This window comes from Parus major, chromosome Z (assembly GCF_001522545.3).
Source record: "Parus major isolate Abel chromosome Z, Parus_major1.1, whole genome shotgun sequence".
In the NCBI taxonomy this organism is placed as follows: Eukaryota; Metazoa; Chordata; class Aves; order Passeriformes; family Paridae; genus Parus; species Parus major.
In genome coordinates this window covers 37909590-37922609 of record NC_031799.1, presented here as the reverse complement: position 1 = coordinate 37922609, position 13020 = coordinate 37909590, and the positions used below count along the sequence as shown (strand labels likewise).

General features: G+C 40.3%; 1 protein-coding gene across 2 annotated transcripts in view; it reads left to right on the top strand.

The window, feature by feature from the left end:
- PTCH1 (patched 1) overlaps nt 1–13020 on the top strand; it is a 67308-nt gene that overhangs the window by 14477 nt on the left and 39811 nt on the right. For both annotated transcript variants that reach the window (XR_004500486.1, XM_015615025.3), the window contains 4 exons: nt 9370–9559; nt 10936–11005; nt 11118–11209; nt 12589–12787. Coding sequence is in view for 1 of the 2 variants with exons in the window: in XM_015615025.3 (XP_015470511.1) it covers nt 9370–9559; nt 10936–11005; nt 11118–11209; nt 12589–12787 (551 nt within the window). In the remaining variant the exon portion in view is untranslated. The remainder of the gene's footprint in view (nt 1–9369; nt 9560–10935; nt 11006–11117; nt 11210–12588; nt 12788–13020) is intronic.

The following is a 13020-nucleotide window of genomic DNA, read 5'->3' as shown; positions in this document are numbered from 1 at the left end:
CCCGGGCCGGCGGGGCAGGGCGGGGGCTGCCGGCTCCTCCCGGGGCTCCGGGGGGGACCCCGCCGTGTGCCCCCGCGGGGCTGCCGGCTCCTCCCGGGGCTCCGGGGGGGACCCCGCCGTGTGCCCCCGCGGGGCTGCCGGCTCCACTCGGCCTCCTCCCGCCCCAGAGCTCGGAGCCGCCGCCCGTCCGGAGGGAACTGCGGACTCTGGGCTCCGCGGTGAAAACCCACCGGCACGGTCACCGTGGCACAAAGCAGAAAATAAAGGCCTCGCTGAGGGGTGTGCTTGGCCATTTGTTCGGCTTTTTCCTCCGACCTTTCCTGCTCCGGCATAAACCTGGCCATATGGTCGCACGCTCGGAGTGTCTGACGGGGATCTCTGAGTGCATCCCGCACAAAGTGGGACGCGCTCTGCCCTGCTCGGTGTGAATGGCGAGAGAGCGATGAAAAATGGGCCTCCTGACAGATGCAGCGCGGCCTCGGGAGCTGGTGGCCAGTAAGAAATATCGAGGTGGGGGAAGCTGTGACAGGCAGCAGGTTCGGTGCTGGGGGTAGCGCTGACCTGACCTGATTGTGTTCAGCAGTGAGAGCAGTTCTGCTTCAGTGCAAAGCCATTCAGAAGGAAGCTGCTTAGGCAACAACAGATGGTACAGCAAGCAGCTGGTAGGGAATACTTGAAAGGAACTGTACCCTGTGTTGTAACATGTTCATTCCTTTCATTTTTCTGTGTTAGTTTTGCCATCTCCTAAAAGTGCTGTTTAGGAAATTATATCCTCTAAAAGGTTCTGGATGCTGTTTGCATTTGTTGGCATTGCTGTTTGCTGTTCCTTTAAAAAAAAATTGCATTCAAATTTTGTGCTACTCCATGTACAGATGAAATTTGTGCTATCCCAGGAGTACAGATGAAAAGACCTAAAAATGCTGCTTTTAACCACACAGGAAAACAATTACATATTTGAGGAAAGGGCACTGAGAGGTTAAATGAAAAGTTTGGCCTAGAGGAAAGCTGACTGCTTTGGAACAACACAGAAATTTGTTTGTAACATATTACACAGCAGAAGCTCTTATTCAATCTAAAGTAACTTAAAGAAATTATATTCAGCTGTTTTGAAACCCTTTGCTCTAGACCTTGAAGCTCCTTACATACCCTTCTCAGCAGAACTCCTCTAAACTTTCCCACTTTCACCTAAAACTGAGGATTTTTTCCTGTTATGAAGTGTGTTTTGCTGTTATCTTAAATTACTGAAGAATAAAAATTCAGGTTGCTCCTCATGGGGTATTGTACTGTTATGTGACCATAAGCTGTTGGGGAGATTTGCAATAATCAATATTAGCTGCTGAAGGCAGTCTCCTTGATATCTAGGAAAAAAGCAGCATCTGAGACACTTTTGCTACTATTCCTTTGCTACTTGAGCCATGAAATTCAGTGGTTGGGCTTTTCCACTGAAAGTTGTGGTTTAGTTGTGACTTGAAGGGACCATGTTTTTGGAAGGAAGGATGGTTTGTTGTCCATGCCCGTTCAGTCCTCAGTTTCTTTGTTGTCAACAAGGTTGCCCGTTGTGACAGTGGTATTCTATAATGTGGACACCTGCCCCGTAGAAAATGGACTGAGACCACCAACTCATTTCACATAAGTTAGCAAACAGCTGTCAGATGGTAAACAACTTGTGGTCACTATTGTTCCTGGCTGGATTAGAAACGGTGACCCAGAGGTGAACAGCTCGTATCCTGTTACCAAGGACATGTGTCGCAGCTCAGTAAGCAGCCCCACTGCATTTTATGTTTAATTGAAAAGTTGGAATTGCATGTACCAGTTTTGCACATTATTGTATTTTTCAAAGCTGGTTGCATGTTGGTTTTGCTTTTTTTTCATAAGTTTGTGTTGTTTAATTTGTTCATTTTAGTTTGCTGGCTTTTTCCCTGCACTTTTTCACTCTCTCAACCTAGATAGACATCAAGCAAGAAATCAAAATGTTTCATTTTCTTTAGCAGTCTATCTGTTTTACCCAATTGGAGAGAATGTTTTTCTGCCTATAGGCCATACAGCGGTATACACATAAAACTGGCTTTTAGCTGATTTTTAGAAAGAAAAGGTTTTAGCTCCTAAATTTGCAGGGAAGGTTTCCCACTACAAGCAGTGCCAGCTGTTGTTGGACTGTCTCCCTGAGCATGCAGACAGCTTTGTGTCCTTGTCTCAGCTCTAAACTTTATCGTACAGTAACAGAATGAAAAGGCAACTTTGATGTGTGTTCTTATTGTTGCTATTCATAATCGTGTCAGCATTAATGAAATTTGTAGCAGCAACACTGGAGTTGTCCCTAGCACGTGTAAGGAGTAACTTGTATCATATAGTGGCTTGAGAGATAAAAAGAGATAAAAATCAACCTTTTGTAGTGGTTTGTTGTTTGGTATTTTTTTTTTTAGGCATTTGTAGGTTTTTATCTTTGCCTTTTTTTTTTTTTTTTAATTCCCTTCCACTTTAAAGTAAAAATTAAGAACCTGCTGTTGTCTTATTCTCAGTGTGATAGAAATGGTTGAGATGGTCGTATTGCTTTTACATTAGCCTAAAGTTTCTTTATCTTCTCATTGGGATGTGATGATGCTCTAGATGGTGTTCTTTTGTTGGACAGTATAAATGGGGAGAAGGATAAGAGTAGAGTGTCAGCCTGTGTGTTGGGAAGAGAGATGGTAGGGTGCAGGCTGTTTTAACCTGGGGAGGCACAGGAGCTGCTCCATGTGTGCTATACAGATGAAGAAATGTGTATTCAGCAAATGCTGTGCAAAAAAAGCTAGGCAGACACAGCATGCAGTTTCTGACTGCCTGTAGTGCAGTGCTGGTACGGATGATGTCTAGTTACATGATTAATATGATATTTTTTTATTGAGCTGCTGCACAGCCCACTGAATGACCATGTAATCTCTTTAAAACGCTGATTATTAACCACTGTGTTCTAGCACTTGTAAGCTCACAATTTCTCAACAGATTTTTTTGGTAGCTCAGTTTCATTCACTTTCTGTGAAGTCTTTATTTTGCATTATGTTTTTATAATGTGATCCCGATAGATTTATGAGAGCTGTCCTTAGCATCATTAGATACATCCTTAGATGCATGATAGATATAGTGTCTCACAGCAGTTAATGCATTCAGAGATCAACCATGTAAATCAATAGCAATTGTGACTCTACAAGCAGAAGGTGTTTTTAAAGTTTAAGCAAGTGGACATTCCAACCAGTCCCATTTCTGCTACTGACTAACTAGACTTCAAGAAGGTGTTTTGCACTTTCTCCCAGCAAATGGTTTTGCCTGTCAGGCCTAAAGAATGATAATTCTGGGGAAGGTGCTGTCTTCCCTGCTCTTCTGTCAGGATACTGACTAAAACTGTCTGTGTACAGAAAAAACTATATTCTGTTGCTGACAAAGAGCAGCACCAGACAGTCTCAAACATCTGAGAGAACATGAAGACATAGCTCCCTAAAGAGCAACAGGAAGCTTTAAATCAAAAGGCCATTATTCTTCTGTGCCCAGTAAGAGACAGGATGGTCTTCGTATCTGCAGTAGAACTTCAACTCTTCATATATAAGAGGTTTATAAGGAGGTTTCAATCCTGTGTGAGTAGTATTTGGCTGCTGTGTTTTTTTCTCATGAAGTCTGTGTTCTTTACCAGCAAAAACAGAGATTGTCACTGATGCCATTAGGTACTGCTTTCTGCTCTGTGGCAGGTGTGAGTGCTTGTGATCCTGGTACTCAGTTAGGATGGGGAGGCAGAGCTGTGTCTCACTGGCTTACCTGTGTACCATTGTGATGGACTGAAACCAGCTTTGTTGCTTAGTGTTTGAGTAACACCTGTGTACACGTGTTGCAGAGATGCCGATGGGAACAGCACTCCACGAGGAAGTGGAGTAGAAGAAAGCACATGAAGGCAGCCAAAGCTGAGGGAAATGGGCTGTGTAGGGTGTCAGGGAGGGAGGTATGAAGTCCCTTTCTGGTTCCCATCCTGGCAGGAAGAGGGTGCTGAAGGGTGAGTAGGCAGGGTGGAGGTAGGATATCTGTTCTCCATCTAAGTCTGGCATCTTTCTCTGTACACTGCTGCTTTTTGGGTTGGTTGGTGAAGGCTGAGACCCAGGTGAACAAGCTGGAATATTATTCAGTCTTCGTATGTGGTCACTAAGTCATAAGGAGGTTTTATCTCCTGTACCTCTTGTTGCAGTGATAACAGGTATTGCAAATCGTAGAGGTTCCCTGCCTTGGCTATTGCTCAGACCATAAAGTAAGCACTGCAAGGGATACTTACCTATACACCTGATTTATCAAAAAGTTCAGCATATTTCAAAGACATAAAATTAAAATGTTTTGTGAGATGTCCATGGCTATTTCAAGGTATGATTCTATTGCTTTGAGCTGTCACTGCCAAAAGGTTGCTGAATTGCTCTAATGCTACACATTTACAGTCCTGAAAAAAATTTAAAAGGTGGTGTTGCTCAAACAAAGCAGAACTGTGTCTGCCCCTCAGGTGCTCAAATGGAAACACCTTGAGGCCCATAGTCTTCAGAAGGGAGGTTCTCCAGAAAATTCTGTTCATGTACCTATAATTTGTCTGAGAACTTAGAATCCAAAACCTGTAGGTATTTGTGTAAAACTTGGCTTTGGTTTCTCAAAGTCTGTCCTCCACACTGGTAGGCAAACATTTTTATCCCAAATGTTTGTCTCTCAGGAATGTTCTTCTTTAGAGAGCTTGCTGTCTACTAAGCTGCTGGTTGCGTGGTTGTGCACAAGGTAACTATTGAATGGTTAATAGAGGTAGTGTTCATGTCCAAGAAAAATAAAGAAACCTCTGGCTATGTGATGCAATTCCAGTAACCTGAAATGAAACATTGTAAGAGGCTCTGAAAAATAAGTATTTCATGCCTTTAGAGCCACTGGACAGTAAATTAATAAGCAGTGACTTCTGGCTGTCACTCATGGCTTGATCTAGCATTGATCTTTAAATGTGACAGAGGTCAAATTTACTCCTCTGACTACTTAGTATGGAAGGGATTGCAGTGGTGGATTCCAGACTTCTTTGTAAACACGTTAATACAATGCCATGTGAGTTTTGACTTGGGTTGTGAGACAGGTGTAGGTAAGACTGACATTCTCAGTGGAAACAAGCACCTGAGCTGAATGACACAGGAACTTCAAAACAGGCACTAAGTCAGTGGAAGGAAACGTGTCAAAAATTGTGCCAATGAAAGCAAACAGTCTCATTCTTATGCCAGTGAAGGGTGCATAAGTGTTATGCACCAGTCTTAGTGCAAATGTACACCAGAGATAAATAGTTATCTGGGTAGTTCTCTCTTAAGGTGTACTGAGGCATTTTAATGTGTGATGACTGAAACACTAGGACTGTGACCCCAGTGTTGGCATCTAGAGCCTTTCACTTACAGGTCATGGATTCAGGTGTGCCTCAAGGATGACTAAAACTTGTTGCCACCTGACAGCTCTTGGAGGAGGGAGACCACTGTCATTACATGGCTCTTAGCAAGCTAGCATCCACAGTGGCAATTACTTCTGTCTTCAGGCCCTTCAAAAGGGCAAACAGTTACCTTGACCAGCTTCTGTTCCAGTTGGTCGGGAGGGTCAGGAGGAGCGGCAGTGTATTTCATGGTATGGGATGCTGACTTGCTCAAGGCAGATCTGGAGTGTTCTGGCAAAGAGCTAAGAGGAAAGCCTGTGTATATCAGAGAGGGTAGGGAGGAGGAAGACACTTTCCTCTTCCCTGGAAAAAACAGCTTTTTAGCAGTAACTAATCCTCAGCAAGAGAGATGCTGTCACTAACACTGTTTCATGATGAGCAATGGCCTTCAAATACATCCTTGAGAACTAGAAACTGATATATTAAATGCTAAATAATGCCAGAATACTGGTGTTACTGCTTTGCTGGTTATTTTGTTCTCTAAAAAGCAGTTGTTTTTTGTCTTTAAAAAAAATTGTAGGTAAATCACTCAGATGGCATGGTTATCTCATTTTTAGTAGGCAGACACCCATGACAGTGCTGGCAGGGTAGTGTACAAACTGCTGCACTGTGTTACCACCAGCACCAAGACTCTTCATTGGCATGTTACTTAAATCATCTTTGGATTATGGGAATTTTTGCCACTAATTCAGCCATTTAAGTACTTAATCATAAGGAATCATATTATAAAAGACTAGAATGCCATCAAGTGGCTTTTGATATATCAAAAAAAAAGACAGTGATAGATGGATTTTTTTCATCAGAATATTAAAGTGAGATGGTTCTGTCTGTCTTTGATATGAAATAGAATTGGAAGTATGTATGCCATACATACAATTCCTGTTAGTAGCATTTTGAGAGTAAAATGTTGTCACCAAGCAGAACAAAACAGAATCTGTAAAGGAAAATCATAAACACCAGCATTTTGTTCACTGATCATATTTTCTGTTATATTGTTCGTCCTATGTTGTGGAAATACTATCATTACTTCAAGTGTAATGAATGATTTTGTGCAGAATGTGTGAATCTTGCAAGTAATATATATATCCAGCACAGTGAGGCCTGAGGCTTCAGGTACATTTCCATGACAATTTTAGTGGTTTCTCTCCTAGTAATCTGGGGGAAAAAAATAAAAGTAAAGCAACAAGAGGCTTGCTTTTAAAATAATGCGTGGGCAGCTATTTGTGCCGATTGTGTAGGTTGAAGATATGTATGGCAGCCTCCAGTGACCTTTGCAAGCTTTTAATTGAAATAAATTTAAGCATAACTGGTAAAAACTTCCCCTTTTTTGTTTTTTCCTTCCATTTTTCACTCTTTTACTTCTAATATGTTGAAAGACCACTGATGTGTCCACTTGCTTTTGTCTGCTCGTATGTTTTAATATAACCTGGCTTTGCAGAGGATAATTCTGTCAATGTACAGTTATCGTTTTTCTCTTTTACCTGACTGCTATAAAATATTTGCAATATTCGGAGTATACTCTTACTATGTTTGACTGAAGAAGAGTAGATAATGGACCCATCAAAGGAATAGTTAAATGGTGTAATTCCTTAAGAAGAATGTGAAGCAGATCTGCTGCTGGGTTCTGGAATCTGTGTTCAGCTTCTTGGGTGGTTTTGCTACTCCTGGTTGAAATGTTAGAAAGGGAAAAACAGCTTCTGTTCTCATGACTGACTGGTATGATGCAATTTTGATTAGCTAGATCTGCCTTGTTCAGTGAAGTTAACGTGGTTTGACAGGACCTTGATTAGGAAGCGATCATCTCTGTTGATAGTAAACAGTTGGTCACTTTCAGCAGAGATAGGAATGATGCCCTTTGTCTTGCATGAAGTATGAATTGTTGGTTCAAGTTCTGGTCAAATTCAAAAGGAAAATGTGGGTGGAATGGGAGAGAATATAGTACCGGGAGCAGAAGTTTATGGTAGACTCCACAGTCCTCATAACACTGGGGCTTTATTGTCTTGACTGGCATTGAGAGACAAAAGAGGAAGAGAGTCATTTTGTCTTTGAAGCACTTGCAGAGTAAAGGGTTGTGAAAGAAAGGTCTGGTTACAAGACATACAGATTAGGATAACTCTGCTCCCTTATTTCTCATATTCCTGAAAAAAGAAGTAAAATTCAAGTATAAAGGACTACTGGTTGGTGGAATATTGTGGAAATACAGTAGTGAGCATAAACATGGGGCTGATGAATTAAAATATTTTTAGAGTTTAAATCTTGGTAAGAATTAGCAACAGCTTTTTGTTACCATGCAAATGATAGTATGTCCTGTCCTATTGCTGTAGTAAGAATGGTGTAAAAAAGTTCTAAAGGGACTCTAGGAAAAAGATTGTACTTTGATTGTTTTGTTTTGTTTTGTTTTTCATACTGTGTGCAAGTCTCTGTTCCATGGTATAAAGGAGGTAATCCCACATGTGACAGGCTGAAAAAAAATTGTGTGTGTTGTGGAAACACTTATTTCTTCAAAGAATTCTTGAACAAGAAATTAAGCAATGCTTCGTGCCAGAATGTCTGTATGGTTTAATTGTTGAGGGTCTCATTCTGACAGCTTTATGCATGGAGGGGCCCAGCTTCTTGCCTGGTGGTCGTTTTAGCCCCAGGGGTGTTACTGGTGGGTTGAGGGCCCAAGTGATTGAAAAAGTATGTCCCTGTTCGAGCTCGGGAATCTCATCTCCCACTCTGCCAACCAGTTAAGTTCTGTTACATGACCTAGGAAGAAATAAATATATATGCTTAATTTCTGTTCACACTGTTGCAGAGCTAAACTTTGGCAGTAATTCAGATCACCAGTGTCAAGCTTACTAGGACTGAGAAAAATGTAACAAATTAGACCAGATCTGTAGCTTGGATTTACATTCTTGTCCTCCTCATCTGGATGTGGTCTTGATTCAGCTAATAGGCTGAATTAATTGACATTGCCTCCCACATGCATTGGCTAGAGAGACTACAGGGGAGGTTACATAAAGTATATGAACTCTAGCTGACTGGGGTTTTTGTAGAAGGGAAGACAGTTTCCCATTCTTATGCAATGTTTTCTGGCAAGGCAAATTGTGTATGGCTCCCTCTAGAGCCTATCGACTCCACAGTCTCCCTCTGCCTTTTTTCTTTCCTTTTTTTTTTTTTTCCTTTCTTTCTTTCTTTTTTTTCCCACCATGTTTTAATGTGGAGCACACCGTTTGGCTCATGTGGATTTAGAAACAGATGTTGCACATGAACAATCTCCTGCATCACAGCATGTTAAGCCAGGTACTGGGCCGCTGGGGTAAATTATCAGTAGACAGACCTTTCTGCTACACTCAAACTGCATATCTTTTATATGAACTTGGCATTTTTTCTTTTTTTATGTAAGGCTGAAATAAATACTTCTGCTCACTTGCTCTTTCCCTTCTTTTTTCTTTCTTTTTTTTTTTTTTTTTTTTTAAACAGAAACATTTGCCTTCTATCTTTGCCAAATTATTTAGTAGAAGAGTGTAAATTAAAGCCATTTATCCTGAAATGTGCTTTTGGAACAGACTGTTTATACAAGTGTAAGAAATTGTAGTATGGTATTTCTTTGGGTCTGCCAGGTAAAGTTTTTCCTTTTTTCTTCCTCTTTCTTAATTTTTACACATGGGATATTGGTTATAATGTAGAAAAAACAGACACTCCATTCTATGCATCAATGTTTCAGTACAGTAGCAGCAAAGGTATTGTAATGAGGAATGTGAGGCTTTTTTCAGAGGTACTAAAAGCTGTTCTTGGAGTTACAGTGTGTGATCAGTTTGAGAAAGAGTAGGCCCTGCAGACACTCAGGGTTTTCTGACTGAAGAGTGCTCATCAAGAGAATGCAGAACAAGCAGGTACTGGCTAATACAAAGTGCTTAATATTTATCCATCAGTTGGTGGACGAGTGAGTCGGGAGTTAAATTACACACGGCAGAAGATTGGAGAAGAAGCCATGTTCAACCCCCAGCTCATGATCCAGACTCCACAGGAAGATGGTGCTAATGTACTAACAACAGAAGCACTACGACAGCACCTTGAGTCTGCACTTCAGGCCAGCAGAGTACATGTCTATATGTACAACAGGTGAGGGGAAAATGGAAAGTTTTCTTGATCATGTGTAGCAGCTGAAAAATGGACTCATGCTTTCCTCAATGTGTTTTGAAATGGTTAGCACTTCTGAGCCTTTCCCTTAGGGCTATGTTTTGATTTGAATGTCACTCGTTTCTGATAGCTTGACACCGTGGCATGATAGCAGTGGCATTTAATGTTAATGTTAATTGGCATTTAACAACTGTAGGATAGGGTAAGTAGTGTTGGAAGAGATTCTGAGAGAGTACCCATGTGAGGCGTGCTACAGCATGCAGCATTTCTTTAGGTAAAGGAATGATGTCTGTGGTCTTAAACATAGAATCTTATGGATAGGATTCCTAACACTGAAAATCCTTCCATATTAGAGTTGAATTAATTTGATAATATCACAATGAGCTACATAATGGCTATGAACATTGGCACAGGCTAGCGTTCTTCCAACAGTTTGGCTGTAAAGGGAAATGCAGATGTGTTGGAGATGTCAGTAGGTGACAATAAGAACTGTTTAATAATATAATACAATACAATATTGACAATTAATAATATCGACAACACAGTGTGCCTTAAAAAGTGTCTGTGGCCCCTTGCTGATGGTTGGCAGTTGTGTGTTATCCAATAGAAAAATAATAACAGTGCACCTCAGGAAGGTACCAGCATGGGGCTAGGATGTCTCCCTGAAAAGTGGTTCTTCCAGGGTTACTACTTACATAGTGATGTGCCTAGGAGTCCTGCCTATGAGGCACAAAACTCCCTGTCTTTCAGCAGATCTTTTCAGCACATCCAGCTAGTTCTTCCATGAGCTACCATTAAGGCTCCGATTATCTTTTACGCAGCTCCTGCCCTAAGTCATTATAAGCCCTGGTAGTGGAAATTGTAATACAGCTGAAATAGCAAGGCAGGAATATTAATGGTTTATTTTCTTCTGCATGTCTTGGTCAGCTAGATGTATTTGAGTCCACTGAGCTGGAGGTGGTTTTTCTCTTACTGATGTCACTAAGTGATACCTTAAGTCACAAGCAGTCTGATATAACTGAGACTGACAAAAATATGAGATGTATTTTTGACCCATTAACATGTGTTGACTAGCTTGTGCATACAAAAGCACTTTCCTTATTTTGAATGAGTTTTACAGAGAATATGAAAACAACTGAAACAAAGGTCAACTTCATAATGACAAAGGTGCCAATTTTTTATTTTTTTTGGTGAGGTCTAGTATATCTATTTTTAATGACATTTGCCTTACTCAATGATTTGCTGCTTGAGGCCAGTGTGTGTATATGAGTCGCAGTTTTAAATGTTTGTTACATTTTCAAAGTAATTTCTAGGTAATTGTGCAAGAGGAAAATATTTGTTCTTCATATTTCTTACAGACAGTGGAAATTGGAACATTTATGTTACAAATCAGGAGAACTCATCACAGAAGCAGGTTACATGGACCAGGTATGTGTAGCAGGCATTTCATTACAAGGTTTCTGTGTTTTCATGATTCAACTTGTGCTGCTTCGATTATATTCTAGTGTGACTGTGTTCTTTCCTTTTCTCATTTTGACAGATCATAGAATATCTTTATCCTTGCTTAATTATCACTCCTTTGGACTGCTTCTGGGAGGGAGCAAAGCTACAATCAGGAACTGCCTATCTATTGTAAGGATGCTTTTTTATAGCTTTCTGGTCTGACTGTTTTTAATTGTATAACTATGTACAACTTTTCAATTGCATTTCCATTGTTTATTCAGATTCTGATTTAACAAGAAAAATAAAATATGAAGTGTAGTGTCTACCTAAAAAATGCACAAGGATTTTTTTTTTTTCATTTAACATGAGGTTTACCTGTTTCTATGAGATTATTTGTAAACCTCAATTGAAATCCTCTGTTACTTTTCCTGAGCTGCTAGCGTGTAAATTAAAATGTAAATTCTGAATTGGAGTTTAAGAATTTTATGCTTTGATTTTTGTTCCCTCCATAAAATACAAAAACATTGGTTGGCTGGGAATTTTAGGCCTAAGAAAATGTCTTGGGTTAATTCCCAAGTCTTCCTGAGGAATAAAGAACAAATCCTTTGCTTCAGAGACCATTAAAGAAACCATATAGTATCTTTTATGGGTGGTTTCTCGAAGTTTACAAGTGTGATATTAGATGCCTGAATTCTTTAAAGAGTTAATTGTTAATCTGTGCAGGCATTTTCTGTTAATTATGCAAGAGTTAGCATTTGAGTTATTGTTTCTGTCCTGGTTTGCATGTCTCTGCAAAAGCAATTTGCAATGGCCATCTCCTAACCTTTAGTGTACAGTTTTAGATGGGGAAATAAGGGGGTTTGTGTTTTCTGGTTGGGAGATTCAGAATAATGACTTAAGCCTGGTTAAGCAGATACAGTGTGGTTTGAACCACAGAATAAGGCAGTCAAAAGCCTTTCTGGTCTGTCAACATCACAAATTCAGAAGTGGGGGGTGGGAGACGTGACAGTGATAGTGGTGACAGCCATGGTAGCAGGAAGGCTTGATGGCTGATAGTCAAGATGCCAGGGCATTTGAAGGAGCACAGTATTGTTACAGATAAACAAAGATCGGTTATATTGATTGATTACATTTGCAAGATGATTATTAGACTAGCAAGAAGTAATCTGATACTATGAGAAAGGCTTTCTTTTCTCAGCTCCCTCTCTTCTGTCCCTCTCCCCTCCCCGCTAATGCTTTGAAGCAGCAGTTGGCTGCTTTTTTGCTTTTTAGGTTCTTGATAATTTGTTTTGGTTTGTTTGTAAGTGAAAGTATTTTTAACGAGTTTTATAAGATAGCTTTGTGACAGCCAATTTTTTTTGTTGAAATTACAACTGGGCTGCAAGAAAAGTACATAAACAAATCTAATTAAAGCATGCCTTACATTTTATTAAAGAGCCTTACCAGAAAAAGTTTTAACTTAGAAAATAACTCAGTTATTTGTTCAAATATAAATTTTAAAGTATTTTTATTTCACAACTTCTTTTGTCTTTTTTCTGTGTGTCTTTTTCTCCTGCTTGCTCTTACAGAGGGAAGCCTCCTTTGCAGTGGATCAACTTTGACCCCTTAGAATTCTTGGAAGAGTTAAAGAAAATAAACTACCAAGTGGAGAGCTGGGAAGAAATGCTGAATAAAGCAGAGGTTGGTCATGGTTATATGGATCGACCCTGCCTGAATCCTGCTGATCCTGATTGCCCAATCACAGCTCCCAATAAAAATTCCACCAAAGTGAGTTTGCTTGTCCTTGTGCGTGTCTTTTCAAGGGAGGTTGGGGGGTGGGGAAAGTTGGGGGGGAAGGTCAAACCAAGTAGAAGAAAGTACCATTTCCTTCCAAGCAATATATAGTTTGTATTCTTGTATGACATCATTTTTCTGCTCCTGTTGCCCGCTGTTAGCTCACGGTCATATGTTTTGCCTTGTTGTGTGATGCAATGCTTAATCCTGTGCATTTGGAGAGAAAG